This window comes from Taurulus bubalis, assembly GCF_910589615.1.
Source record: "Taurulus bubalis genome assembly, chromosome: 12".
Lineage (NCBI taxonomy): Eukaryota > Metazoa > Chordata > Actinopteri > Perciformes > Cottidae > Taurulus > Taurulus bubalis.
Window position 1 is genome coordinate 1691372 of NC_136600.1, and position 27694 is coordinate 1719065.

General features: G+C 39.5%; 1 protein-coding gene across 2 annotated transcripts in view; it reads right to left on the reverse strand.

Moving 5' to 3' along the window:
* Positions 1-684: 684 nt before the first annotated feature.
* grik2 (glutamate receptor, ionotropic, kainate 2) overlaps positions 685-27694 on the reverse strand; it is a gene marked incomplete at both ends in the record, with an annotated part of 274403 nt that continues 247393 nt past the window's right edge. The window contains 3 exons of one of the 2 annotated variants that reach the window (XM_079227201.1): positions 685-938; positions 16429-16456; positions 16734-16984. In XM_079227201.1, the coding sequence (XP_079083327.1) occupies positions 685-938; positions 16429-16456; positions 16734-16984 (533 nt within the window). The remainder of the gene's footprint in view (positions 939-16428; positions 16457-16733; positions 16985-27694) is intronic. The other variant, XM_079227202.1, reaches the window with a different exon arrangement.

Sequence of the window (27694 nt, forward strand, 5' to 3'; positions counted from 1 at the left end):
AGTGTTAGTACTTTGAAACACAAATAAATGATATCACTTATTGCCTGATGGATGATATACAGTATATCCGTTTTTGATGTTGATCAATATCATAAGTGACTAAGCAAAGTCTCTCTGTACATTTTGGGAGCAGCGGCTCGCCATTGTCTTCGGGGCTGTGAGTTTGATCCGAGAAAGTTGAGAGCCTGTGTGGTCACTCTATTAAAAAAAAATCCCTTACAAACCTTTCTCCCCATTGCCCCAGTTAGCATCTCTATATTCACTTATACTCTCTGAGATGCTGTTGATGCTGCTGGACCAGCCTGAACAAAGCTGTTCAGTGAAAGACTGTTTGAGCAGCAGCAGCTAAAGATGATAGGTCTGATTCTTATTTTTCTTGATCTTTTATGGGCCCATCTCTGTCCCAATTTAAATGTATTTCCGACCTCTCTCATCGACTCCTGTTTTTTTTAAATTATCTTGGCATCTGTAGTTGGGTGCCCTGCCAAGGTGGTAAGTGTACTGAGGTAACTCGCTGAAATTTCACCCAGGTCCAAGTTATTTCCACAGGAAATATTGTTGAATCACTTATACCTATCTATTTATAAAGAAACAATAATGACACTTTGTCAATCCACTCCCAAGCACCTTCGCGCTACCTTTACAATAACCCAACTGTCAACCATTACAACCCACTGACACCCCTTACCATTTACCCCCACCCTTTTCCCCAGTGTCTCTGCACACCTCCTCGCTGCAGGAGAGAGGGTGATAAAGTGATTGCGAATCCCATTTTACGCCATGGTCTCTTTCCCTGGCAGTCTGCGGTCGTTGAAGGTGTGCATGTTGATGACCTCCTCCGTTTTCACCATGACAGGCGGCTGCGGCTTGTGTTTGAGCCGGCGCTGGCACTTGAGGGAAACCCGCAGCTCGTCCACCATGGCACTGCAAAAGGACCTCTACAGAGGGAAATAGAAAAAAAAGAACAGAATGGGTTTCAGACCGCTTCACCAGTCCAAATATCATGGGCAAGTGAACGAGCCTGTTCTCCCTGTGGGCAGCCTCATTTTGTAGCCTCCCTTCACCACCACCCACCACCAGCCATAGGGGACAATAGTGAAATATACAGTGTAGCAGGCTGGGAATGGAGTGAATGCTGTGTGGGAACAGGGGAAGAAGTAGGATGGAGGGAGGTGCAGGTCCATAGGCTGTGTAGGAAAGTGTAAAGTGTGAAGGCGTGGAATCAGTCAACATTGTGTCAAATGCATCAGTAGTGAATTTGTGGTGGTTGTTGTTGCTCATGCAGGGCTTTTTATGCAATACAGTGTATGACACATAGCAAGCTTCTCTATATGTAAAATAATCAAATTCGTACATCTTCAATCTGTCTTGTACATTTCAGCAGTATATTTTGTATAACGTGTTTAGGTGTATGCATCCTCTCGTCTACTTCTACATTGGCAATGGCCAGTGTTTTTCGAATGCTTTCCACAGTCTCTTCGTTTACGACCCGATTTCCAGACAAAACGTCAATACCAGACAGTTCTGTAAGTTAACATTCACTGTTCACTGTTTTAGCCATGCTAGCGTTGTCTCTAGTGATGGCTACATCGGTCAGATGGTTGGTCCAGCAATTCGGTCCAGACTAAAATAGTTCAACACCTATAAGATGGATTGCCATTTATTGTGGTAAATATATCCATGCTGCCCAGACAATGTATTCTCATAACTTTGGTGATCCCCGATTTTTCATCTGGTAAATAATATTTTATTTGTTCAAACACGGGCAAAACTATTTCCATAAACCTCAGCTATACTTGGTGCTTCAATCTAATCAGCATATGTAACATGCTAAAGTAAGATGCTGAACATACTATAAATAATAGTTGCTTATTATCAGCATGATATCACTGTTATTGTGAGCATATTAACAGTTACATTAGCAATTAGACACTTGGATTTTTAGTCTTGTTAAAACGTTTTATGCCAACATATTTTCGATTATCGATTATTACTATACTACCTGCACATGGTAACCATTACTGGTAAGGCTAAAGTTCGGAAATAATTGTGGTCATGGCAAATATAAGGTCAGTGAAACACTATGATGCAGGTTCTGTGATTGGCCGCAAACTCCAGACTTATAAAGGCTTATAAAGGCGCACTAATTCTACTTATTAAATGGCGAGAACTGTCAGGGTAATTCCTACTGATACTGGGCTGTTCTTACTGTATATACAGACAGCAAAAGGCACAGAGATAATGATGGAAGCATTGCAGTGGGGCTTTTTTTCATTGAGGCAAAGCATGCAATATCTTTTGGCTGAACCTTTACCAATTCTTCTGGCTGGAGAAATGCTATAATAGGCAATTCCTATTTGTTCCTTATCTATTTCCCCAATTTAGATGGTCCAATTCTGTGTTGCTGCTAACTGTCACTCTTGGATAGAGGAGGGTGTAGACAGAAGGAGAAGGAGAAGGAGGAGACATGTCAATACCATCCAGTTGGAGTTACTAGTTTGACAAGGATATGATCCCCCATTGGCTTTCCCCCAACCAACACTGCCAGCTGTATTCAATTGGGCCAACTGACCAGGGATTCAACCCAATACCAGATGCTCAGTTCAGGCTGAATTGGGACAACTTTGTATGTTCAACTATTGGCTACCAATTATGTACCCATTGATCCTCAAAAGGGTTTCTAATAATGTCCCTCTCTATTCGTCAGTGTGCAACAGTGCTGTCCTGAACACGTTCTCCATGTGAGATCAAGTTTCCACAGTAAAAAGAAAATCCCACAAGCATACAACAAAGTCTACCTGGTGCTTTTCTTTTTAGTGTTTAGACCGTACCAGTGTTGTTACATGCTTTTGTGTTTCCTTATATGCTTATTACTTACATGCATAGCGTATTTTCTAAATAAACTTCCGTCTTCACAGAAAGTTAGGTTTAGACCAAATCCTAACATAACAAAAAAGCAGCATTTGTTTTTACAGAACGTTGACAATACATAGCTATGCAATAATTAACTTTATAAAACAGGTTAATTATTGATCAATAATGAACTGTCAATCCCAATCTAACTAACACCGATAAGAGGTCCTACATGTTCTCAGAATAATGTAATCATGGACATGCAACCAAGCCAACTTAATTTTCATAAAGACATGTTTATGCAGTCAAAATCTCCAGAATAAGTGGACTGCCAGTGGAGATTGTCTCAAAACAATGTCATTTTGACAAGACCAGAAGAAGATATGATGCTTCTTAATTTTAAAATGAAGTAAAAGCAGTGTGTTTGATGCTACTTTTATGTTTATGCGGATGAGACTGTTCTGCGTCAACTCTCGTGTGAGCCATTTAATACCTGCAAAATGCTTTTAAAATTGGCATATTTCTGAAGATGTCAATGTTTATAAATGTACTTGGATACAACACTGGCTGTTATTTACAAAAAGTGAATCCAAGTGTGGAACAATACTTTATAAATGATTAATTAAGTGTTTACTCATACTTAACTAATGCTTCATAGCGTGCAGTTATTATAAAGTGTTATCAATGATATATCAGTGTTAGATTTGATTTGCAGACTGTTAACTTTAAACTCTCTCCACAAAACAAAAAGTAGGAACATGAGACCGAGACTCAGCTTCAAAATGTTGCTTGACAGACCTAAAATGTGTAAAAACATAGTTTTCTTTTTGCAACCAAATGCTGAAAAATACATATTTAGGCAACAAAAGGGTAAACAATTATATGTAAAAATGTAAGTCATGCTTCATTTGCGAATATTGCTTGAAAACAAATGAAATACATTGTGTTCTGCAGGATTGCACAGTATGAACATTTTGCAACTTTGTAGATATTCATAAAACAGTTTTCTCATTAAGTTGATGAAGAAACAACATCTGGCAGGCATTATGTTTATAGCAGTGTATAGAGATTTTTTTAGGAGACAGGGTTGTCTCTAGAAAGTTTGTGTTGCTGCCTATCAGTGTTGCATTTAACAATATTTTCTTGTCATTGTGTGCCTCCACAGGATGATGCATTTAAAGGGCTCACTACTGCGAAACCAGTCCCATAACCAGGCAGGAATTTAGATATTGGACGATTTTGTAACACCCTGTGTTACATCCACTTTTAACATTTAGAATGCATTTTCTTTCGACAGTCCAGATTTGTTTATTAAAGCATGGTTAAGGTTAGGCAGCTAGAACACCTGGCCAGGGTTAGAGAAAGGTATTGGTTATATTGTATCTGTATTATATTATTGTATCTTTGAAAAAATGATATATTAACTCTTGAAATGTAATAGGATTCAAATTGTGGTCTCTCAAAAGGTGGACGTGCCCATCCAACACCTCCACATTGCTCCATAAAGGGACACAATGCTTCATGCATTGACACTGAATGATACTGGAAACTGGGCTTATGTTTATCATTAATGTCCAGTCAAATGATTTCCATTTGCTGCTTGCAGTTTCTAAATCAGCAGACACCCGGATTGTATTTACTGCATCAAGCTGTTCATTCTCTTCATCAAGCAAGTGAGTCACAACCAACAGCTGTCAATGTCACAACATTCTCACCCACATGATGGATGGGTGATAGTACAGCACTACTGAACTAGTTGCACTCTTGCTACTGTACTCTGTACGATGTATGAACAATAATACCCAACAGTAGGGCTGGGCGGTATGGCCCAAAATTCATATCACGGTATTTTATAAGATTCTGGTGGTTTCACGGTATATACCACAGTATTTTTTTTAGAGTAAACACATTCATTCATTTACGCCGAAAAGGACCGCCGCCGGTGTTTACCGCTCGCTGGACAACTCGCTCGCAACTGGCCAGCAGCAGCTATGTTGGTACATAGAGGGTGTTAGGAAACTAAACATGGAGGGACTTAGGACCCAGGGGAATGTAGGTGGGGAAAAAAACAGGAAGAGACAGACCGGAAGAGTCTGTCTCTTCCTGTGCGAAGGAGTTTCATGATAGTATGCAAGCTGTAAATGTACAATTATTGGTCTTATAAATTGTCTATGTGTCACACACTGTTGTTTCGTGGTGTTTAACCCTGTTAAAGAGCGTTAGTTGTAGGTTATTCATTGTTGTTAGAAAGTTATAACCATGACTAAACTTATAACCATGAACCAGTATACCGCACAGTCCTACCCAACAGTGCCATAATGTACAACAATTTGAAAACATGTTGACGCTTACAACTAGTCTATTGAATTGGCATCCCACGATCACCAGGTCAGTTGGTTTGTCCAATATGTTGGTGTGCGACCAAGTACATGGACTACTCATGACATTCCCATCCGTCTCAGCTGTAGTTTGTTCATTTTAGTCTGTGCTGTCTCATTTGAATTAGATTCAGGATGAATAGTACGTCTGTGTGTACTCTTCTCTTCTCAAGTGACCGACCTCTTTGCAGCCAATTGTGCTTGGTGTTGATGAACGTGACTCACCAGCAACACTGCTCAATGCTTATTTGAAGGCAGTTTACTCGAGTGATAGCTTTGCACCAGTAAGCCCAGTTATTTATTTAAATACTTAAGTTTATGTTCTATGGAACGATAGCTTCATATTTCCCATCAGTTAACGCTGGCACATTCTGAACAGAATATTCATCAGAAGAGCTATTTAAATGTTAGGAAATTAGATACAAAATGAAATAGGTGCACATTTTTTTCCCCATTAACCTGTGTACATGGAACACTGGGCTTTTTGGTCGAGAGAGTCACATAGACTTAGAAACACAGTACAATAGCTGAACTCAGTCATACCGGACTGTGCAGAAGAAAAGCTATGCATGAACACCAACCCGGCAGTCTCAGTGAGCACAGTGGATTTTACAGGCCAGAGAACACCATCACTTAGTGATGCACATTGTGTCTCATCAGACGGAGATACCTTGTCGCTGCATGCCAAATTAAACGTCTGCTTATTTGCATTCTCTCTTTTGTCATCAGCTACTGCATCTGCAAATAATGTGTGAAACAACACTGGCAGATGGGAATGGAACAGTCCCGCTTCCAGGAGACGCTCCGAGCCCGTGCTCCCAGGTAAAAGGAGTTCATCGTGACGAACAAAGTGTTCATTTGTATTTGAAAGCCATCATTAGCAGTGTGGTCCATGTATACTTCTCCTTATTATATTAATACAAATGGGAAGGAGACAAAGTAAATGGGATTGGGTGTGTGTACTTTAATCATTCAGTGGCTAATTCAGCCAGCCCTATCCTTCCTTCTTTCATTATCAATGGTCACATCTTCCTCTGTGTCCATTAATAATGTAATTCATGGATAAAGCAATGGTGGGAATGCAGCAGAAAGCTGACAAATTTTTGTAATGTCAAATGATATTGATTTGGAACAGATATTAGCTTTGAAACATCAGAAAATCTTTACCATTTGAATTCTGAGACTTACGATAAACAAGTGTGACCACACCTGATTGGCCGCTGTTGTTTTAGACGAGCGTCTCACCAGCTTTCTTCCACTAATTGGCATCGTAGTTGCCTCATGCCACCTGCAGTCAAGCAAGTGGAAAGTAGCATGCCTTTCTTTATGCTTTCATTTCACAAGTTTAAACTATTTGCAGTTTTGCTGATACTACTTCCTGATACTATAGATGTTATTGTAGGTTTCTTTCTGGGATTTATAGCTATTCAGTTATGTCAAAATACTGCATGCACTCTGAATATTTACCATGGCATGAATTTGGAAACCATGATGGCTGTAACAAAGCCACTGGTGTGACACAGAGGCTACCGCTTCCAGTGAGTCTACTATGACTTGTTTTGTTCAGCTGCATTAATATCATTTGTTGACGACTTTGGGACAGCAGAACAAGCTCAAAACACAGCATTGACACATGGTAGTATGACCTTATGAAGTTGTTTTGGTAAATTGGTGGGAAAAAAACTGTGGTTATGTGCAGTTTGAGCAGACAGGGAGCAACATTTGCATTAATTTATGGTTGGTTTGTGTCAACGTTGTCAATGTAAGAGTGAAATTTGAAAAAACAAAACACACCCACTGTTTGTGCAGGCATCTACTGTATAGTGCTATTACTACTACATAGTACATCTGTAGGAAACATGAGACACAATGATTGCCTAAGCCACTCTGAAACACGATAGTTTTTTCTAAATATTGATCCCTGTAAAATTAAATGGCATGGCAGTGTTTTCACCAGTAAAAGCCATGTTGCTCCAGGCTTTGGGGAAACTCCGGGCTCACTCTGCTCACACTCAGGGGACACATTGCCATCATGGCTGCCTGCTGCTGGCATGCTGAATTGATGGAGGCTGCTTAGGGTCATTGGATTACAGAGTTTTTATGACGCTCAACAATCAGCCGCAGTGATCGCTCAGACGAAGGGCCTGCCCGCTTTGAGAAGAATGGAAGGGTCGTAAATCTAACGCTGAGAGCAGACATTGAAAGGAAAAAGGTGCATTTAGTCGAGCCATTATTTACACAGGCCTGATCGGACACAAAGGAGTAATGGTTAATACAACTTCATATCAGGAAGACATTTCCAGGGAGATTTTGTTTTTAACTATTATTATCAATAGTATCATTAGTATTGATTATACATTTGTGTTTGATTTAATATCATTCTGTATGTTTTTTATCGAAGCAATAACCCCAAAAATAATCAGACAAAGATGATTTAAGGAATACATGTTTAGCAGTTGAATATGCATCTGGAATAGTCTATTTAATTCGAGCACTGTTGGTCTATTCTCCAGCTCTCTCGAGGACAACATATAAAGGTCCTCACCTGTGCTAGTGAACTAATGGGCTCCATTTAGCTTGAATGGAGAAGGAACAGATGTGATGCAGATGGGACGGGGCTGGAATCCTCTCAGTTTACTCTGCGTCTCTGGCCCCCGGTGGCCAGTAAATGCTGCTTTGAGGGTTTGTCTAATCTGTGGGCTCTTCTGAGCCGTCATCCACATTTGGCGCAGTGCGATCTACATTTTGATCGGTGGGTGAACTGTGTTCTGATTTCTGTTCCCTCATGTCGAATTTGATGTCTGTGTGCCTGCCCGCATATTGTGTTTGTGTGTGTCAATGAGCGTGAAGGATAATTAAACAACTGAAAAAGTCTTTAGAGATTCAGACCACGTGCGCACTGAAGACCTTTGCCCTCCAAGTCCATTATTTTGGTCCAGAAATCTCAGACGTAAAAAAATAAATACAACTGTCTGTGTATTTTATTATTCTGTCTCACCTACTATGAACCTGTCATCATCAATAATTTTATAATCCGCCATAGGGAGAAAATGTGATGGTTTTGTATTCATGAGTGAAATTCACGTGTAAGAGAAATGTGCTTATTATTGTGATTCCCAAGCTGACTGGGACGATGTGGCCTGCGCCCAAATGGCTGCAGAGTCTGATACTGTGTTGTGTTCATGCAACGCTGACGGTTCCACACGGAATGGCTGACAATGTTAACTCATGTCATGTGAGTTGTCATTGAACTACATACTATGCTAATGGTAAATTAAATCTCGACAGGAATAATGCTGCCCAGTATCTTTATGCTGCGTTCACACCAAAAGACACATTTTCGCAACGCTTTTTCACCTGAGTTTACTTGCTTTATTGGTAGCGTCATTCGTCTTTTCGCTTTTTCGCGGCGGAGAGGCGGCGCGGCTTTTCCGTGGCTTATCTCTGTGAAAACGGTTACCATTGCCGCCATCCACCATTGAAATAACCACTAGTTCTGCTTTATCTTTGTTGAGGCAGTCCCACAAACATCGGAAGATCAAATGCCCACGTGTCTGGGTTCATAATATTATTCGTAGTCGCACACAGCTCTGACTCCTGCAGGGCGAGTGTCTGAATGAAGCCGCGGCAGGACGGCGGTGATGCAGTGTCAGACGATGAAATATTTCAACTCCGGTGCTTTTTCAAAACGCTTTTTCGCCTCATTCGCGCCGCCCGGTGGGAAAATTTGCTATAACGCAACCATTCGCATCTGTGCATTGACTTTACATGTAATCTACTTGCGTGAATAATTCGCAACTCTTTTGGTGTGAACGCAGCATAAGAATTACGTCCACCAAGGAATTCTGCACCTCACGGTTTAAATGCAATTCCAGCGCCAATTCAGGAAGTGACTGTCCTTTACGTAGTGAGGCTGAAAGTAAGGGTATGGAGGTCGGGGGATTCATGTCAAGACCTATTATTAACTTGCACCTTTTTATCAACTGTAACCATGATCTTTAGCTAATATTCATCATATTAATATAGTAATGACATATGTCTATTCTCTGGGCATTGTTTGTAAAAAAAGTTTCACTGAATGTAACTTTTTTGCTGAGTTTTCCAATACTGACATTCTTGTTTGGCGACAGAAACACAGATAGTCTTCTAAATTCCAAAAGAAGATTGCATGTCCGATCTCCTGTGGAAGAGCCTTTGGAAGGAGACAGTCCCATCGGTCTGTGATGACACATATATGGTGGAAGCATATTCACATATTCCAGGAGGGAACTTGCCATGTAACCGAAACCAACAGCCTAAACAAACGTTCCATTTGAGCACAGGCATCTCTACGTGTGCACGTGTGTGTGCGCAAGCATATGCATCCAAGCCTGTGTGCTTGTGTGTGCTTGTGTGTGTGTGCTGGGTTGATGAGATGGGTTCCTCACACACAGCTGGTGGTCCCCGCACCCCGAGAGCCAGGTTATTCTGCGGCAGCCTCAGCAGCGGGCAGGAAGAAAGGAAAAAGCAGTAGGAGGAGGAGCAGCGGGAGGAGGAGGAGTGGGAGGAGGAAGCGGAGGAGGAGCTGAGGGATGGAGGGCAGGAGAGGAGAGAAAGGAGCAGGAGGCGGAGGAGAGGGAGGAAGGAGACAACCATGGTAATCATGGAAATCTGACAGACTAGCAATGAGATGACAAAGAAATGCTCTATTGAAAGTCTTGTGATTCAGAGGCATGTGATTCAGTAGAAAATTATGGAGTCCAAAATCAGTTTCTGAAAGATTTAACTTAAATTAGCAAGAATAATTTCCTGAAGCATATTTTAACACACTTACATCTTCATTGCAGGAAAAACTCCCATACACTGTCACTTTTTGTCTCGACTGTGCTCTTCCTTTGAACCAGGAATTATGAGAGCAGAGGTTAATATTCCCACCTCTCCAAAGTCTACTCATATATATTAATAATTTAAAAAGAAACACAAGCAATTATTGTACTCTAGAGTAGACTATACACGTAAAAGAAAGACATTTTGAGAAATCCTTGTTTGCCATCTTACCCACAGCCAGCTGAGAAGATTGATACAGACTTCAGACATCGAGCCTCGGGATGAGTTTAGGCTTGCATGAGGAAACTGCTAGCTAAGCTCCTTTATAAGTCACGCTGTCGTCTAAACATGTAGTATTTTCTTAATTTACAACATTTGAAGTTAAATAAACTTTAGTTTTGGAGAACCAAGTAACTCAATACCCAGATTACTCCTCCATGTACAGCTTGTGCGACTAGCTTGTTTGCTAACAAGATACAAGAAATACAGTATGAAGCCACATTTGGACAGGACCGACCAGAATAAATGGAGTCAAAAAGACAGGTTTCATCATCAAGATTGAACAATTGTTATTTTTCTCACAAAATGTAGTTTTGACATCTTTAAGGTGAGAGATTACCCAAATGTGTATATATGTTCAGTTTATCGATTAACTTTGCAATGGCTCTATAAAACTTAGAAATGCCCCGATATACCAATACAATAGTCAATCATCAATGTGTTGATGCACGGCCGATATTGATTGTTTTGATATAGCAGCATGTACAAAAGGCTCCAAACTAACCTTTTTCATCGCCATACTGGAACGTCCTGGAAATGGATTTAAACTCTCTTGAAGTCAGAGTAAACCATCCAAAAATATAAATGGACTTCGACCATTGGACCTCTTGTTATAGTGGTTATTTGCATTAAAAACACATATTTCAAATAAAAGAGAACATTTTACTGTCTATATTTGCTTTGATGAAGAAAAAGTAGTTACTTATACATATATATACTTACACGTTATAAGCTGCTTCGAGCTAGTTTAAGGAAGTTAAACGAGTCATAATTCCCCCTCAAATATCTATTTTATAGGACTTATTGAAGTGTCTCGGCAAGAGCTTAGTTTTAAAATATTACATTTGAACACATCATGATTAGGTACCTTTATAATAAGGTACCTTTTTACTGAATAGAGCTTCAATGCAATGTCAACAGAGGTTGCATTGAAGTTAGCAGGTAGCAGGTAGCTCTGTTATTTAGCCTAGCAGGACTGTGCTGCTCACCAGCTGCTAACGGCTAAAGTTAAATCGCTCTTCTCCTGCTCATCATCAAACCAGCATGCACGAGATTGTTTAGCCACTGGTGTGTTCTACTCACCAGTGGCTAAAGGTTTGGTCTCAAGGTGGATGTTTTTTTACTAGCCATTTGTACATATGGACACATTTAGCCTATAACCCTGTAATATTGTATTTAGTTGTTCTGTAAATATACATTACGGTGAAGATAACAGGTATTCACTGAGGGCTCACCTGAGCCGTCTGAGATGATGTCAGCTAGAATGCTTTGGTCTTGATTGCATGTTGAGAATATTGTTGCTTTCATTTTCCAACTAGCTAGTTACCGAAGAAAATAGCACGATGGTATTACCCATCTACGCCTGGGATCCTGCCCAAACGGTGCTTAAATTAAGGCTGCTTTCGAGGTGTTAGGAAGCAGATGTTTCTTCCTCACTTTCAATGGGAGCAATCTTTTTAAAGCTGTTTCCAGTCTGTGTACTAAGCTAGGCTAAATGGATCCTTCTGAACTGATATATCTTCGTATCTGGCTATGGAGTCGAGGGCAAACAAGCATATTTCCCAAACTTTTGGAGAGTTCCATTGAAGTGAAAAAGTCGTCATGAAGCAGTGATGATGGAATGTATTGAAACAATGTAAAAGGAAGAGACTTGGGACAGGAAAAGGAAAGTCTCATAGTCTTGGTAGATGAACCAAAATGACAAGCCTACAGAGGTCTACAGTTAGTAAAGTTATCAAATGTTTATTAATACTTTTATTAAAATGTTTAACAAGTGTATATTTTCCCCTGACAATGCTCTCATCTTGTGGCATTACAATGTGTTTAGTAAATGCAGTTATCTCCAAAACACATACTTATGGCATTAACACATCTATTAAACCTTTAAAAAACTATTAACAGTGCCTCTATTGTATACGAGGGTGTATGGCTCATCCATTGATATAAATTACTCGCTGCTATTTTTGCTCCTTTCTAATGTTACAGAAGTAATTATAAAATGCAAATTGCAGGGTGTGCACTGTCAAGCATGTGAAACACTACAAAGAGATGCTTAGCACCACATTTTTCAACTTGACACTTTCAGCATCATGGTGAGAAAACAACCCCATATTGTAAAAGTAGGATGTATTCAATTATAAGAGAAGCCTGGAGCAATGAAACAAAATATATGGTTGATTTACACACATTAGCCTGATGCTAATTAACACTGGATGGTGGGAAGCACAACCTACATATTACAGTGGATCTTCATTTTTCTTCAATCAATATTTGGACTAAATAAATCAAGCTGATGTTACACCCACATATCGGTTTTCCAGTATCGGCCTTTTTTGAAATGTCATATCTGCCAATCCGAATAATAAGGCAACATTATGATTGAGGGTTCATCGAGACCAGAACTGGACAAAAGTTACTTTATGATATCATTGTTTTCTGTTTCATTTATAAATGCATTTGCAGAGTTTCCCATTGAGTTAAATAGGTTTGTGGTTTTATAATCTATTTTTAAGGAAACATTTTCAGTCTTCATTCTATGACTTAATAACAGGGGTTTTATGTCTTGAAAGTCCACAATACTTGCTAATGTACTTATTACTGTAGCTGTGGTAGTCTAGGTTTCTTACAACATTATCAACCACTACAGCATTAATACAACCACTGCCAACACAAACAAGCAGGCTGGTTATTACTGACGGATCTTTATATTCATATGGCAACAATATTTCTTTAGCTGCTATAGTTGCTATAGTTGCTAAACGTGGCCAGCATTGTTTTTGATTAGTGATGCTTATATTGACTGGGCACCAATTGTAACCAGCTACATGTTTTGGAATTGGTTTGATGTTCATATTGGGCAATTCTGTCATGCATTAAGTCCTGTGTCAGAGACTATTCAAAGACAACCCATGAAAGCAGGGTTCCTTTTGTGTCGCGAAACACAAAGCAACAATGTGACTTGTGCACATCAGCATCCATGTGCACAATCCAACAATTGCATGTCTGCTACTTGAAAACTGTAGTCATGACCTCTCTCCAACCCCAACAAGCATTTTAATTGCCTAACCGTAACTATATATTAACCATGGTTTATTTGCCAACACCAACATATCTTTTAGTAGGTAGGCTAGGTGATCATATTTTGTGTGATAATATTTGATGAATAAGGTGATGACCTGTTGGATGATTTAAATTATATCTGGAGGTAAAAATGTGCATTATTTATGAGATATTATTTAAACGATCGCCTGCACCTACCGGAGAAAATGTCCATAAAAGCACCAGATGAAAGTTGATGTCAGAAGTCACACATATTTGCTATGTGTTGTTTAGTTAATGACATACACTCCTGTAATATGCCTCAGGAAAAACGGGTAATGTACATAATGTACCCCTGCAGCACCATACAAATACTGCACTATGGGTAGAACACCTCTGACCATAAGGCAGACATCTAGGTACTAATATTAACTGTGCACTAGATGTCAAACGTTCAAGTTGATATTTAATAAGCGTTAATGACGTTGTTAATTCTATGCCTATCTTATATTGGAAAGCACTTTGTTGATTTTCTTGTATGCTAGCTGTTCTAAAAATATTATTATAGTTGTTAAGATTTACCATTGTCTAGTGTTGTCGTAGCATAGAAAATATTTACAAAAAAATGTAATACAAAATGAAATAAAAAAAATACTATCCTTTCAGCCGCAAACCAAGCATAGTTGTTTTAGCTCCTTTACTGAACCGTTTTTTGAAATATATATATATATATATATATATATATATATATATATATATATATATAAAATAATACATGTTGTAGCGGTATGTCAAATCTGTAATGTTGTTCATGATCAAAAATTGTGTTAGAGAAATATCACGATTCATAAATCCACCCCACAGCAATTAAATCCATGTTTCACACTTGCTCATTGGTAAACATTGACCGACACATCCTTTGTATCTGGTCAGCTAAAAAATGATCATCTTCATAACATATCTGATTTTTCACTAGCTCTTATGTGCATGGAGAAATACTTGCATCAGCAGAGGCAGCGGAATAAAAGCTGCTTTAAATTCATTTTTCTTCCACGAGATGTTTGGGTGTTCATGGTCCCTTGCTGTATATGATTTGGTAGTTATGGCATTCTCTCTCGGAGGCGTATGACTGTAAATCATCCACACATTTTAGCAGGTAAACATTATGGCGATAAAGTAACATTCGTAACCTTGCCTTGGCCTTTACGGTTTAATGTATTGCTACTTCACTGCTGTGCTTTCAATGCATTTATTCACTGTGCTCACGTGTGTCAACTTGTGTGCGCTCATGCATGTGTGTGTGTGTTAACCTATGTGAGTGGTCTGAGTATTCAGTTCATACAATGACACCACAGTGTGTCACTGGGCGAGGGTAAAACACTCAATCAATACACAATCAATACAATTAAATGTGAAAGGAAGCTGTGACTGAGCTCTTCCAGGATTAGTTCTGCCATAGTTTGGAGTGATCCAAACAACGGGAATATTTTTTCTTTCCTCCCACGGGAGCCTATTCCTTAAAAGGCAAACCAACAGCAGAGGACTCGATCGAAGCAGCTCCGCTGTTACCAGTCACTTAAAGTATTGGATGATTGTTCAAAGATTTAGAACATATTTAGAACAACTAGATATGTCGACCTCATCAGTACACAATTCTGACAGTGTGAGCGTACAATATGTTCAATCAGCTTTCTAAAATATTGGAATTTAATTTTACAAAATGGATCACACTGGATCACAACATAATGTACATAATGTACAATGTGTATAATGGGCATGTGTCTATGTGGAAATTGATAGTTTGATTATTACTGAATTGGAATAAAAAAAAAAAACCTATCTGAATATTAAAACACATTTTAAATATTGGATGAATCCTTTTTGGGCATTTCAATATATTTTTGAGAAATAAAAGTGCAGAATTAATTTGTTTACAATTTCTTCTGTTGTGCTTATTTCTGTCTATTGATTGCCATATATTTCTCTACCTCTTATCATGAATAATATATATTTGTTGGCATTATGCCGCTCTATTCATCCACAGTATAATAAAAATACTCTAACGTATTTATTTCTCTTATCTTTTAGCGAGTCGTAGCAGCAATCTAAATGGAGAGCTTATGCAATTATTGTAGCGGACCACTGTAGAAGCTAGTTAGCTTCAACAGTGCTTCTACTGCTTTAGCATTAGCATTGAGCTACTAGCTAACTGCTGGGTATCAAATGATTCATTACTGCTATTTTGTCTGCTAATGGAAACACATTAAGTCATACAAAAGGTCTGAGTAAATATATCCTTCATCGAACAATGCTCCACTTGTGAATGTAATTAATACACATTTATAATGTCACATACTAAGTTATATACATAATTATTAATTTCACAGGACATACTTTTTATTCAGTTACAGCTGCATCAAGCCTAAAGTAGACCCGAGTTAAAATGAGTGAAGCAGTTTGTTTGGCAGCGAAACAAGTCTGGATTAGAGTAGAGTTATTTCGAGTCGCCCCCCTAGTCGTATTTCTCCAATGGTGCAGGTCATTTCCAGCAAATAGTCAGTGTCACAATGTTTGCTAGGAGACTCTGGTCAAACAACACAATCTTGCGTTGTGTTGCTGCACTAATCCAGAAAGGCGATGTATGAATAAAATGCCAGAGATATGAAGAGTAAGAATAGTTAGATTCTAAGAATGGAAATGGACAGCAGAAGAGGAGAGGTGTGTGTGTGTGTGTGTGTGTGTGTGTGTGTGTGTGTGTGTGTGTGTGTGTGTGTGTGTGTGTGACTGTTGACGACATGGTTGATGCAGCAGAGCATGTGCCTGGTCCCACTGTATATTACAGCCAGCCCTCCAAACCTGGTTTTATTAAACTGCTCTTAGTGTTCCCATTCCCTCAGGAGTGTCAGGAAGAAAGAAAAGAAAAAAACATTAAAAAACAGTTTAAAAGTTTGGGTAAGTTTTAGATCATGTTAGATTACAACAGAAAAAAAAGGTTTCTGGAGTTTTTCTTGAGGTCATTTGAGATGGTGGTTAAAGTCTAGCTTGGATCCATGGTGACAGCAGAATTCCTCACGTTTCTTATCTCGTTGTCGCCATTGGGCCTAAGTGAATAAATGCAAAGAAACCAACCCTTATCTTACTGCATATAATATAGCACTGTCATTATAGTGTGTTTCCGCAAATTGGCAAACAAATGATTTCTTTAAATCATATATCAGAACATATATTTAGCATATATTTTGTTTCATTTTGTTAGCTTTTATAGATTGATTGATTTGCCATGAGGCTTTCACAGCACATGTGGCTATGGAAAGTAGTACTTTTGCTATCATTGTTGTAACTAACAAAGCAGTGGTGGTAGTCAGAGGTATTTCTTACCTTTTCTAGTTGTGCATTCTGTCTGGACTTGTAGAGGAACTCTCCCACGGCCACGAACACGGAGAGGACGAGTCCGGCGGCCAGGACAATGAAGATCCCTCCGATGTTCTGCACCCCGAGGGCGCTGGCCTCCTTGCTCTCCTCCTCTGGACAGCCGTTTCCTCTCCACCACTTCTCCTTCATCATGTGCAGCTTCCCTTCCTCCTGGAGCTGCAGGATGGCAATAGTGATCTTATCTCGGTACGGAGAGCCTGAAGGACCAAAAGACGTGAGGTCAGCGGGAGCAACCAACGCGACTACATCAGTGCCTCTGTGTTATCTAAGCAAATGTACACCTTTATTGAATATTGACTTTGATGGTCAGCCAAGGTTTGTTCATCTCATTTACTTGAACCTCCGGGAACCAAACTGCCTGCTCAACCAAACAGTCAATTAAGGCAACAATTCAATGTGTTGTCGAGAAAATGCTGCTCAGTTGAATAGATAAAATACTGTGCGACTGCTAGAAATCAAGGGCAACGCAAATACTGAACTTTAAAACTGGCCTAAAACCTTTTTATTCAGGAAGGCATTTTTTTACCTTGTGTTAATTCATTGTCAGCTATTTTTTTATTATTATGGGTTGCTTTAACTATGTTTCAACTTTGTTTTTATTTGTTTTACTATATATTGGTTCTGTGGCACTTTGAGATCCTTTTGAAAGAAAAGTATAGTAAAAATGAAATGCATTATTATTATTATTATTATTATTATTATTATTATTATTATCATCAACTAGAACACCAACCACGCTGGTGAGTGAGAACAAAAAAATCAATCACTCATCTATACAAAGTCGGATTGTTGTGAAAGCATATGCATGACTTCTGTGTACTCGAATACAGAAATTAACTTTGTTTATTTTCAGTAAACTTTTAAGCTCTAGTATGTAGAATACTGGTACTGAATATCTTTTTATCCAGAGTAACACAAAACACATTTGAAGAATCAGTTTTTCTTTTTGACTGATGGAAATCATAGCATTAGTTCTTAATAATGTATATGTTTGTATGTAAAATCATGAATGTTTTTCTTCATGAGTCATGTTTTCATTCTTATGTTGGTGCAGCTGCTTCATTTGTTGTCATGCTGTGTTCTTGAAGACTCCTCCGTCCTCATTTCTTACCTCTGGATAGCACCATCATGTCTGCAAACAGCCTCCTCTGCTGTGTTCACTGTGTTTCTATCAAAACCCCAATATTCATCCGCTACATACCAGCATGTTTCACTGTACCCGTTTAGCATTGTGAAATATTAATGCTAATGTAGCATTACCATTTTATTTCCCCCCACCAGCCTAACAACACTAAACTAATAAACCTAAAACACATATGGGGCTCGTCTCTGCATTCACTCTACCTGTCTAATTAAAACCAGTTGCCATGGTTAATCTGTGCTAATGTTTTCACTGTGAGCTGTTACCTTGGCTTAATAAATTAACCTTCCTTCCTCAGGTGAAGCACTCCAGCGCATTCCCCTGCTCTGCTGATCAAAACCAGTCAAATGTTGAGATCCCTGATTAAAGCTGAAGTGTGCAGCCTTGTTCTAAACAACAACACAAAAAGACTCCCACTCCCAAAACCTCCCTGCGGCACAGCCAACACACACTGTTCATGCAGCTTGAATTATTTAAAATACTAATAACACCTATTATGGGAAACACTTAGGATGAACTCTTTCTGGAGCTCAGTGGGGGAAACAAGTCGAGATCAGAAAAAACACCATCAATTGGCTAGCTCCAGCGGTAGCGATCCCCGTGATTAGTAGTTAATATGCAGAGCCAGTTCAGTTCAGTTTGCGTAGTGGAACCCAGAAGACCATCAACAAGGACAATGACCCGCCACTGAAGTGCAGCTCTGAGCTCTCAGCGGCGTGGCTGCAGTCACAAGGCCGTGTTCGCACTCTTTAACGTCTCTCCTCGCCTTCACCTCTGCCCAAGGGTTTCTGCTATCTGCCTGCTTAGTTCAGAGCCTGCTGGCCAGCATGCTTCAACAGCATCTATCACCATGGCGATCGTGAATGTGAATCCCACATTCATTGCCGTCTGCAGTGGATACCTTCCTTTCAGTGGAACTACAAGCCAATGCGTGTCAAATAAATCACTCGATACGACAAAGAAATCTTGAAACTGGGCCAGCTTTGCCTGATCAAAACAAAAAGACCTGCTGTGATGTTGTGGACTGGACCAAAGTGGTCAGAACCCACATCGACATGAGCGTGAAGTGGGTCCGATGCCTCCTGACCCACTGCGTTGAAAATAGAGCAATGGTGTTTCCTTTGTAAATGGGCTTTATATACAGTCGTGAAATACACAGCACACCATCAGATCCTCCACCATTTTCATATAGAGAACCAGATGGCACTGCGAGGCTGCAATACATCAAAGCTCCATAAACACGACGGGCCTTTATATTCACTTACAAATAACAATGTTTGTCTCGTCTCCAGACCTCAAGGATGGCAGAATCATTCTCATTCTGATGGCAGTATCAGCTATTCATGCTTATTCAATAAATCAATGCACGTGCCTTCTCCTCTCCCCCCCTTTGCAACTCTGATACATGCCTTCATCACATCCAGAATTCAAGACTGCAATAGCATTCTTTATGGTGCATCATCCAACATCACTAATAAATTCCACAACATCCAAAACCCTGCTGCTTCTGCGAGTGAGTCATAACCACATCACTAGTGAAACCACACCCGGGGTGACGGATCCTCATCGCTGGACCTCTTCCCCTCCCAACACATCTGGGACTTAAAGAGGTTCGTCAAAACTCTTTTCAGAGCCACTTTTAATGTTTGCTTTAGGGCTGCAACTAACGATTATTTTAATAATCGATTAATCGGTTGATTATTTTTTTGATTAATCGATGAATCGGATAAAAAAAACAAAAAACATTCATTTCCAACCTTTTATTTAAAAACAGAACTGACAGAATTCACAGTGCAAAACATATTCAGAAAGCACAAACACACGTTGCTCCTTGAACATCCCTGAGCTGTTAATTAAAAGTCTTCATTTTCAATGGACTAACACAAAAAACATACACATCTATGCTTTACATCTGCCAAATGTGAGCCCTTTTTACTGTAATTGATCTCCTTGGAGCAGAGGCTGCTTTTACATGCCCTGCTTTATCAATATGTATGAAATACTGGGACAGTGGGAAGCTGTACTGCTCCTTTCACATCTGTTTTGACCTCCACCTTCAGCTCCACTTCATCTCAGCATCAAGCTGCGCTGCATATACAGTAGAGCGTCCTCTTCCTTAAACTATTTCATTCACATCCTCGTATCAATATCTGGGTCTCTTATGACCACGACATCACGTTGTTGGCTAAGCCCAACGACGTGATTTGATTCATTCTACTTTGAGTAAAAAAAAAAACCTTCATCAGATCCTCCGGTTTAACGTTAACGAGTGACAGCGTGAACTGAACCAGACCGGGGGTGACGGCATGTTTCATCACGTTACGTTTTTTTACAAGCAAGACTGAACTGGAACGGAACTTTAGCGACAATACACAACCAAACACGTTAGCTAACGCGATAGCAAGCTGACTAGCTTCCATTAAAAACAAGTTTGAGGGAAACGAAGACGCTGGAGACATCTTAACGCTGATTGGCCAAGACTCGACACATCAAAGATGTTCTATTGCTAAGATCACGACCTCAGCTTTTCTCCGTGTCTCACTCCAATCTCAGAAACGCAGGCCAGTTGCTCTGCTCCGCTTTTTTTTCTTCTCCGCGACTTATTGAATGGTGCGACAAAACAAATCAATAATGAAATTTAATTTTTATCGGTTTTATCGATACGTTGTTGCAGCTCTAGTTTGCTTTAACAGCATGTGCAACCTCATGCCTTCAGTTCCGCAACGTGTTTTTTATTTAACTTAGTTATTCATTAAACACGTATCGGATGATTTTACACCCATTATTCCAATTTGGAACATTTCCAGACGACCTGTTTGCTATCGGGGGAGGTGATGCTGAATATCACACGTATGTTGTTCTAGGGCAGAGGTCGGCCATGCGGCTCTTCAGCCCGTCTGTTGCGGCTCACTGAGGCTTTGACAAACAAAACAAAACAAAAACAGTGGAAAAACTTTCTGAGGGAACTCCTCTTATCTTGGAGTTTTAGGTGATATTGGGTCACTGAAAATAAAAATAAATGTTTAAACATTTCTTTAACTAAAATGTGCATCACATCCTGTTTCGTCGCTGTCAAGCCTCTTTCCCTGCAGGTGGCTACTCTGATTCAGAGCCCCGCCCTCGCTAAACTATCAACGGATAAATAAATAAAAAGAAAAGTCACGGAGAGCGTTTAATTCTGCGTAGACGTATTAACTTGCTTTCACTGCCAACGACGCTGCTGACCTGTATGCTTGATATGTGGCGAGAAATTAGCAAACAACAAAACATTTAATGTTGAAAGACTCTTCCAGAACAAGCATCTGCTGAAAAGTATCAAGCTGCAACTGCTGCAGCAAACTGAGCAAAGTAAATATACTTTCAGGAAGTGGACACGTCTCCAACTCCTGCTACCTTGTGGTTACAGGGTGAACCGTCGACCACATGAGCCACATGCATAGACAGTATTTAGGATCAGCATAGTTGTGCTTTTAATGGATCTCAATGTAGCCGACAAATGACTATTTTTTGTTTGATAGTTATAAACAGGTAAAATAGCAATACAATGTCAAACATTGTCTTTATTCTTGTTTTATAATTTCATAAATACAACAAACTATAATTTTCTTTGTGTATATATAATATGACTATATATAAAACTTCAGAAGCTGTGATATGAAATAGCTTTTGCGGCTCCAAACAATTTGTTTTTGGTGGAAAAAAGGGCAAAATGGCTCTTTGGATAGGAAAGGTTGCTGACCCCTGTTCTAGGGAAATTTGTTTGTTTACGGTTTTAATTATCTAATATTTCATATGTATGGATTTTTTTCCTTGATGTTTAAGTGGTACTGTTTTCTTGATTGTGTTTTATTTTTCTCTATCAGGGTCTGAGTTTTCAGCACTAAACAATGAAGAATGCTCGTCAGATATATGTTGATGTAGATATGTACATATATGTTGCCTTGATTGTAAGAATCAGAATCAGAATAAGCTGTGTGTGCTTAGGCTGACTCCGGTGTCTAATGGCTCCCACACACAGTTCCAAGAACAATGATTGCCTGAACAAGGACAATAAAGCTGAGGAAAGATAAGTAAAGAATGCAAAGACTACTGGAATTAATAGGATATTGATAATGCGATAAGTTACTTCACGTAAGAGTTGTGGCTGCATTCTGCTTGTGTTTTCTTCTTGTATTTTTCCTTCATCTGTCTTTCTGTTGCTCTTGGTTTGCCTGCTGCAGAGACTTCCTAGTCCAAAACACCTGGACCACTTCTTGTATTCACACTTTGGTATTTGCACCGATTAAACAAAGTAGTTAAAACAGGTTGACATGACTGGTATCAGTCTTCTCTTCTGCTCTTGCCAAGTGAATCCATGTAGAACCATCCAGAACACTGAACAATTTATTTAAAGCTCCGTCCTTCTTGAGTAGTTTCAAAACAAGTGTTGGCGTTGTGTTTCTGCATAACATCTTAAGATACACTGAGCTCCTTCACTCCTCTCCTCTTCACCTCTTCTTTCTCTCCTTCTCGTTAAATGATTGTCTCTTCAATGCACATTACTAACTCTACTTTCTTTTTCCATGGATCGTGGCTGACTGGAACCGGTCCTGCCTGCTGCCATGGCCCTGCTGATGGAACCGGCCTGGAACCAGGCCTGCCAGCTGCCATGGCCCTGCTGATGCCCCTCCTCTCTACCTCCTTCTGCTTAATGGATCGTGGCTATCTGGATCATCATATTCATGTAATGTGCTGTAACTCCGTTACGTTATTCATTCTGGTCACATGACATCTATTGCTTCTGTCCATCCGGGGAGAGGGATCCTCCTCTGTTGCTCTCCCTCAGGTTTCTTCCCCTTTTTTCCCTGTGAAAGGGTTTTTACTATCTTTATTGGGGGAGTTTTTCCTGATCCGATGTGAGGTCCCGGGACAGGGATGTCATGTGTACAGATTGTAAAGCCCTCCGAGGCAAACTTGTATTTGTGATGTTGGGCTGTATGAAAAAAACTGAATTGAATAACGCAGGTTACGTTGAATGTCTGTGTCTTTGAATCACACATAGTTTTTGTATCGATGCCATGTGGTTAAGATTGTGAAGCACTTGGTTTAGGGAACAAAATGACTTGTTAAGGTGAGAAAAAGATCATGAGACTTACAATAAGTGCATTCAACCATAAGTACAAACTCAGAACAACAAGAATCAAGAAAGTACAATTTCTTCAATAAAGTTAAACTACAAAGTGCTATCAGTAAGTAACATTTAAGTGCTACTAGGTGCTACTACAGCGCTACCTTCCTTATTCAAGGTGTAGTCGAAAAATAAGTGTTTTTAGTTTGCGACGGAAGATGTAGAGACTTTCTGCTGTCCTGATGTCAATGGGGAGCTCGTTCCACCATTAAGGAGCCAGGACACAAACAGTCGAGACTTTGTTATATAATACTATATATAATATATTTGTTAAATAACACTATATGTTGCGTTCACACCAAATGCAAAATTAAATATTCATGTAGGTTTATTTTGTAAATACAATTAATAGACAAAGTGTACTGTACAATCAATCAAATGTAGTGATTCTGATAGGAGAAATGTGCTGTTCCCCTTGACAGTGCTAAACAGAATATGTTAATTTGTGAGTTGCATGTGTGCCCATAAAAGAGGCGCCTAATTCTCTAATTCAAGGAGGAGAGTGGAGCGGAGTGACAGGCCATGCTGAATCCTGAAGAAGATGCGTAGATGTAATCTGCTAGATCAAAGCAGAGTAATAGCGCAATGATCCCGGAGGCATTGTCTCTCAATGAAGAAAAAGAAAAAATCCAATGTGCTGCAATGTCTTACACCCTGAAGATGTGTATTTGTATCTCACCAAGAGCGGCTCTCTTTGTAAGACATAGAAAGATTTGTTGTGCATGTTTAGACAGCAAGAACAGCATATACATATGTGTAAATCTTTGAAATTATGCTATTCTGGGGATTTTGATCAAATGGAAAGTATTATAACTTCTGTGTTATACATTTTCGAAACTTTGTTTAACATGTTGTTCGATAAGTGTGCTCCAAAACGCCAGCGGGGCGAGCAGACAACATGTTTAGTGGAGAAGCAGGACGTCAACGAGTGAAGAAAGAACGCAACTTGCAACTCCTCAGTCCTGAGGAGGGATTGTGAGCAACCGTGAGCTCGTGTCTGACAACACAGTGATGTTCAACCAGTGAGCCGGGAGAGATCTTCAGGTGTGCCGTGGGGAGATGTCCAATTTCACTTAATCTGTCCAAAGAAATATTATTTAGTTGCCATAAATAATTTTCCATTGTTGAGCATCTGAGCCTGCAATATAGTGGCTGGTCTAGTAATGAAATGCCAGTAGGTGGCGCAATACTTACCTACTATATACTCTGTATTATGCTACAATGTGCCATTTTGTAACTTTTTGTAATTTTTTTTTTTTTATCGCCTTTGTACAATTCTTGTAAAGAAAGAAGACAAATATTTAGAATATGACCTGCATTTATCTTCATTCTATTATGTCCTCTGCTGCTGTTATTATTAGTAATATTTGTTCTATTATTACTGGGCTATTATTATGTTCATTCTGTACACTATTACACTCTAGTCATTCTGGGAGATGGTTCCTTCTTCTCTGGCTTTCCCTGAGTTTTTTTTTTTTGGGGTGATTTTTGACAGATGTCGTATGTTGTTCAAAGCTTGTGCAAAATTTGTAATTCTTCTTTATTTACGGTATTGAGCGATTCTTTAATAAAATGTATTGAAAAACGTAATCTATTCTAAGGAAGCAAAGGGTTAGATATCCTGTACATAATTTGATTCAGCTGACGAATTATTCACTCAAATCTACATTTCTAGGAACTCCTGTTTTTTATTTTTTATGTTTAAGACATGTTAATATAAACGATTATTTCACCTCTTAATTTAGGTTATTTGCTCTTCAGTTGGTTATTTGTAGCAGTCATGTCTGAAAGGCCATGTGCAGTGGGCGTGTTTTCACACAAATTCAGAGGTGGCAATCCTACTGCTTTACACAAAATTCATCATTACGTCATTTTTAATTCCCACATTCCCACGCCACAGTAGTTCTGATCTGTGTAGTTTTAGCCTCTTGATTTGAGGTTCTGGTCTCCATCAGTCTAAACCTAACAGTAAGTATCTCATCAGCTGTTCTTGAATTGGGGCAATTCTCGTGACCTGCCTGATTTCTGTTCAACTGAGTAAAATGACTTTATTACACAGTCCTGACACTGTTCATAACATGTCTGACCAGAGCCTGCTAGGTATTGTGCTACTTTTATTTTAGGAGACAATCAATGGATCTCATGCAAGAACTCTCTCATACACTCCTAACTTCAGATAACTGTGTAACTGACAGGCGTAAAGAAGATGAATGCCACCTGTACCTGCATGAGCGGCTTGATGAGGATTGAACATTAGCATAATAACAGTCCTGCCTTCAGAGATCCATAAAGGAAAGTCTATCATTTTAACAGCACAACTTTGGATAACCAACCAGATGCTGCACAGTTTAAGCCAATCACATCGTTGCTGTCAAACTTTTAAATAGGTTCTCCGCTCTGCTGTTGTCAGTTGTCATTTCAGCTCAAACCAGATGCGGCCCTCCTCCACCCCAGGCTCCTCCAATCAGCATCAGTCCTGCTCCTCATTGGATTGCAGGAGCTCCACTTCACCACCTGTCTGGACTCCAGGGGGATTCTGCGTTATCAGAACTCGGCATCACGGCCCCTTGATTATTCTGTCAGGATGGAGTCCAACGGGCAAAGACTTTGCACCATTCAAATGTTACATATATGTAATAAATTACTGATTAAAATGTCTTTCCTGATTTAAAATGGTTGCATATGAATAAAGTCTGGCCGCAGCAGGGCCATGATGACGGTCAAATCATGTAAGATGTTCATATTGATATTGTAGTGTTGCACAATAGCATCAATAGCCTATTCAAATGAAGGGTGATGTTGTTGGGCTATAAGATTACATGAACACTTATATCAGCCTATATTTTGAATTGCAGAGTCAAACAGAAGAGTGTCAACATAATGAAGTGTAATTTATATCAGGTTTTCAAACTCAAAATATACATTAGAAAGACTGCTAACAGCAGATTAGTGAAAAACTGCTAACATCAGACTAATTGACGCCTACAACAGGTCTGCACCGCTCTTAAATTGTGTTTGAAGAACAGAAAATTCTAAATACCAGAAAATTGGTGAATCAGGGAAGTCCTTTAAACCACTTTAGAACAAATGTGTTCTTACGAGTGGTTCTTGCTGATGCGTGTCTTTCACAGCCCAAAGCCCGAGTCTCTAATTTCCTGATTACATTTAAATATTTTATTCTCAAAATTCATTATTTATCTATTTTATCCATTATTGCACAGGCCATTACATCAAATAACATGAATAAGATCAAATGTGAACCTTTTCATTTTACATCCTATGTTTTGATCATTTGCAGGCTACTGGCTCTTTTTTTATTCCTTTGCATTAGAGGAATCTATTTAGAACCCAAATTGACGAGGAACATCCCAACAAACCAGCGTTTAACCATGAGACCTGTGTGACTGTCCAAAAGCCCAAAACCTAACTGTAAATAGATGATGTTCTTCCGAAGCCTAACTTAAGTTTTGTAACGTAATGTTGTTAAAAAAATTTTTCCTGCAAACAACACGACATAAAACGGTAAATTTGTCTGATTTGATTACATTTTGTGACTTTCCCAAACTGCCCTGGGACTGTGTCAGAAGCAGCTGAGTGCGTCACGCTTTGGATCCGTCTAATGGGCTCATCATCACATCCATTAAGATTTAAGATAAAGGCTCAGTACTCTTCAGAGTGTCACCAGCATGTCTCATCTTCATGGGCGTATGTTCTCAGGGCTCATGGTGTGAAAAAGGAGCAGTGGTTCTCAACCTCTTTTCAGTGATGTACCCCCTGTGAAATACTTTTTCAGCCAAGTAACCCTAAACAATGCAAAATCAATAATAACATGTATGTATGCTGTTATTACATAATGTAATAACAGCGCTGTGCCATCAGTGTCTGATTTAATATTGAGTATATACAATTCTCTTCATAAACTTACACTTATATTTTATTGGATACGTATTACATAACTATTTTTAAAAGGATTTTTGAATGGATGCTAATTTTTAATATACTTCTTTAGTAATCTCACGTCCCCCCTGGAGTGCCTTCATGTACCCCCGTTTGAGATCCACTGGTCTAGAGACTATTATGTCTTTCAGTTTTTGCATCCTATATGAAAATCTCTGTCATCGGTCATATGACGTGTCGTCTGCACTGTATTAGTTTGGAAATGGTGGTAGATGTTTTCAAATGAAAGGGCCTCCAGTAAATGTATGTCAATGCTGATTCTTCAGTCCCTGTGCGCTCTGTCTAATATCCTCTCGCTCTCCATCACACACATCCCGGAGTGTGACCGGGTGGTGGTGGTGATGAAAGCGGCGGGGCGCTGAGGTGGAGTAAGTCGCCGCAGGTCACGAGTTGGAGATCTTCCATCTCGCAGAAATGTATTCACGACCACTTCCTGTTTACGAGGCGGTGCTGAACAGCCCGGCGGGCGGCGAGCGGCAGCAGAGACGACTGGAAGGACAGCAGCCTGCTGACAGCACTTCCCCCGAACCCCGTTTGATTAATGCAGCCTAATGAAGCTAAATGAAGATTGATACTCATCAGGGAGAGAGACAAAGAGAAAAGAAGGATGATGAATAATGCAGAGCCTCCTGAGACTTCAGT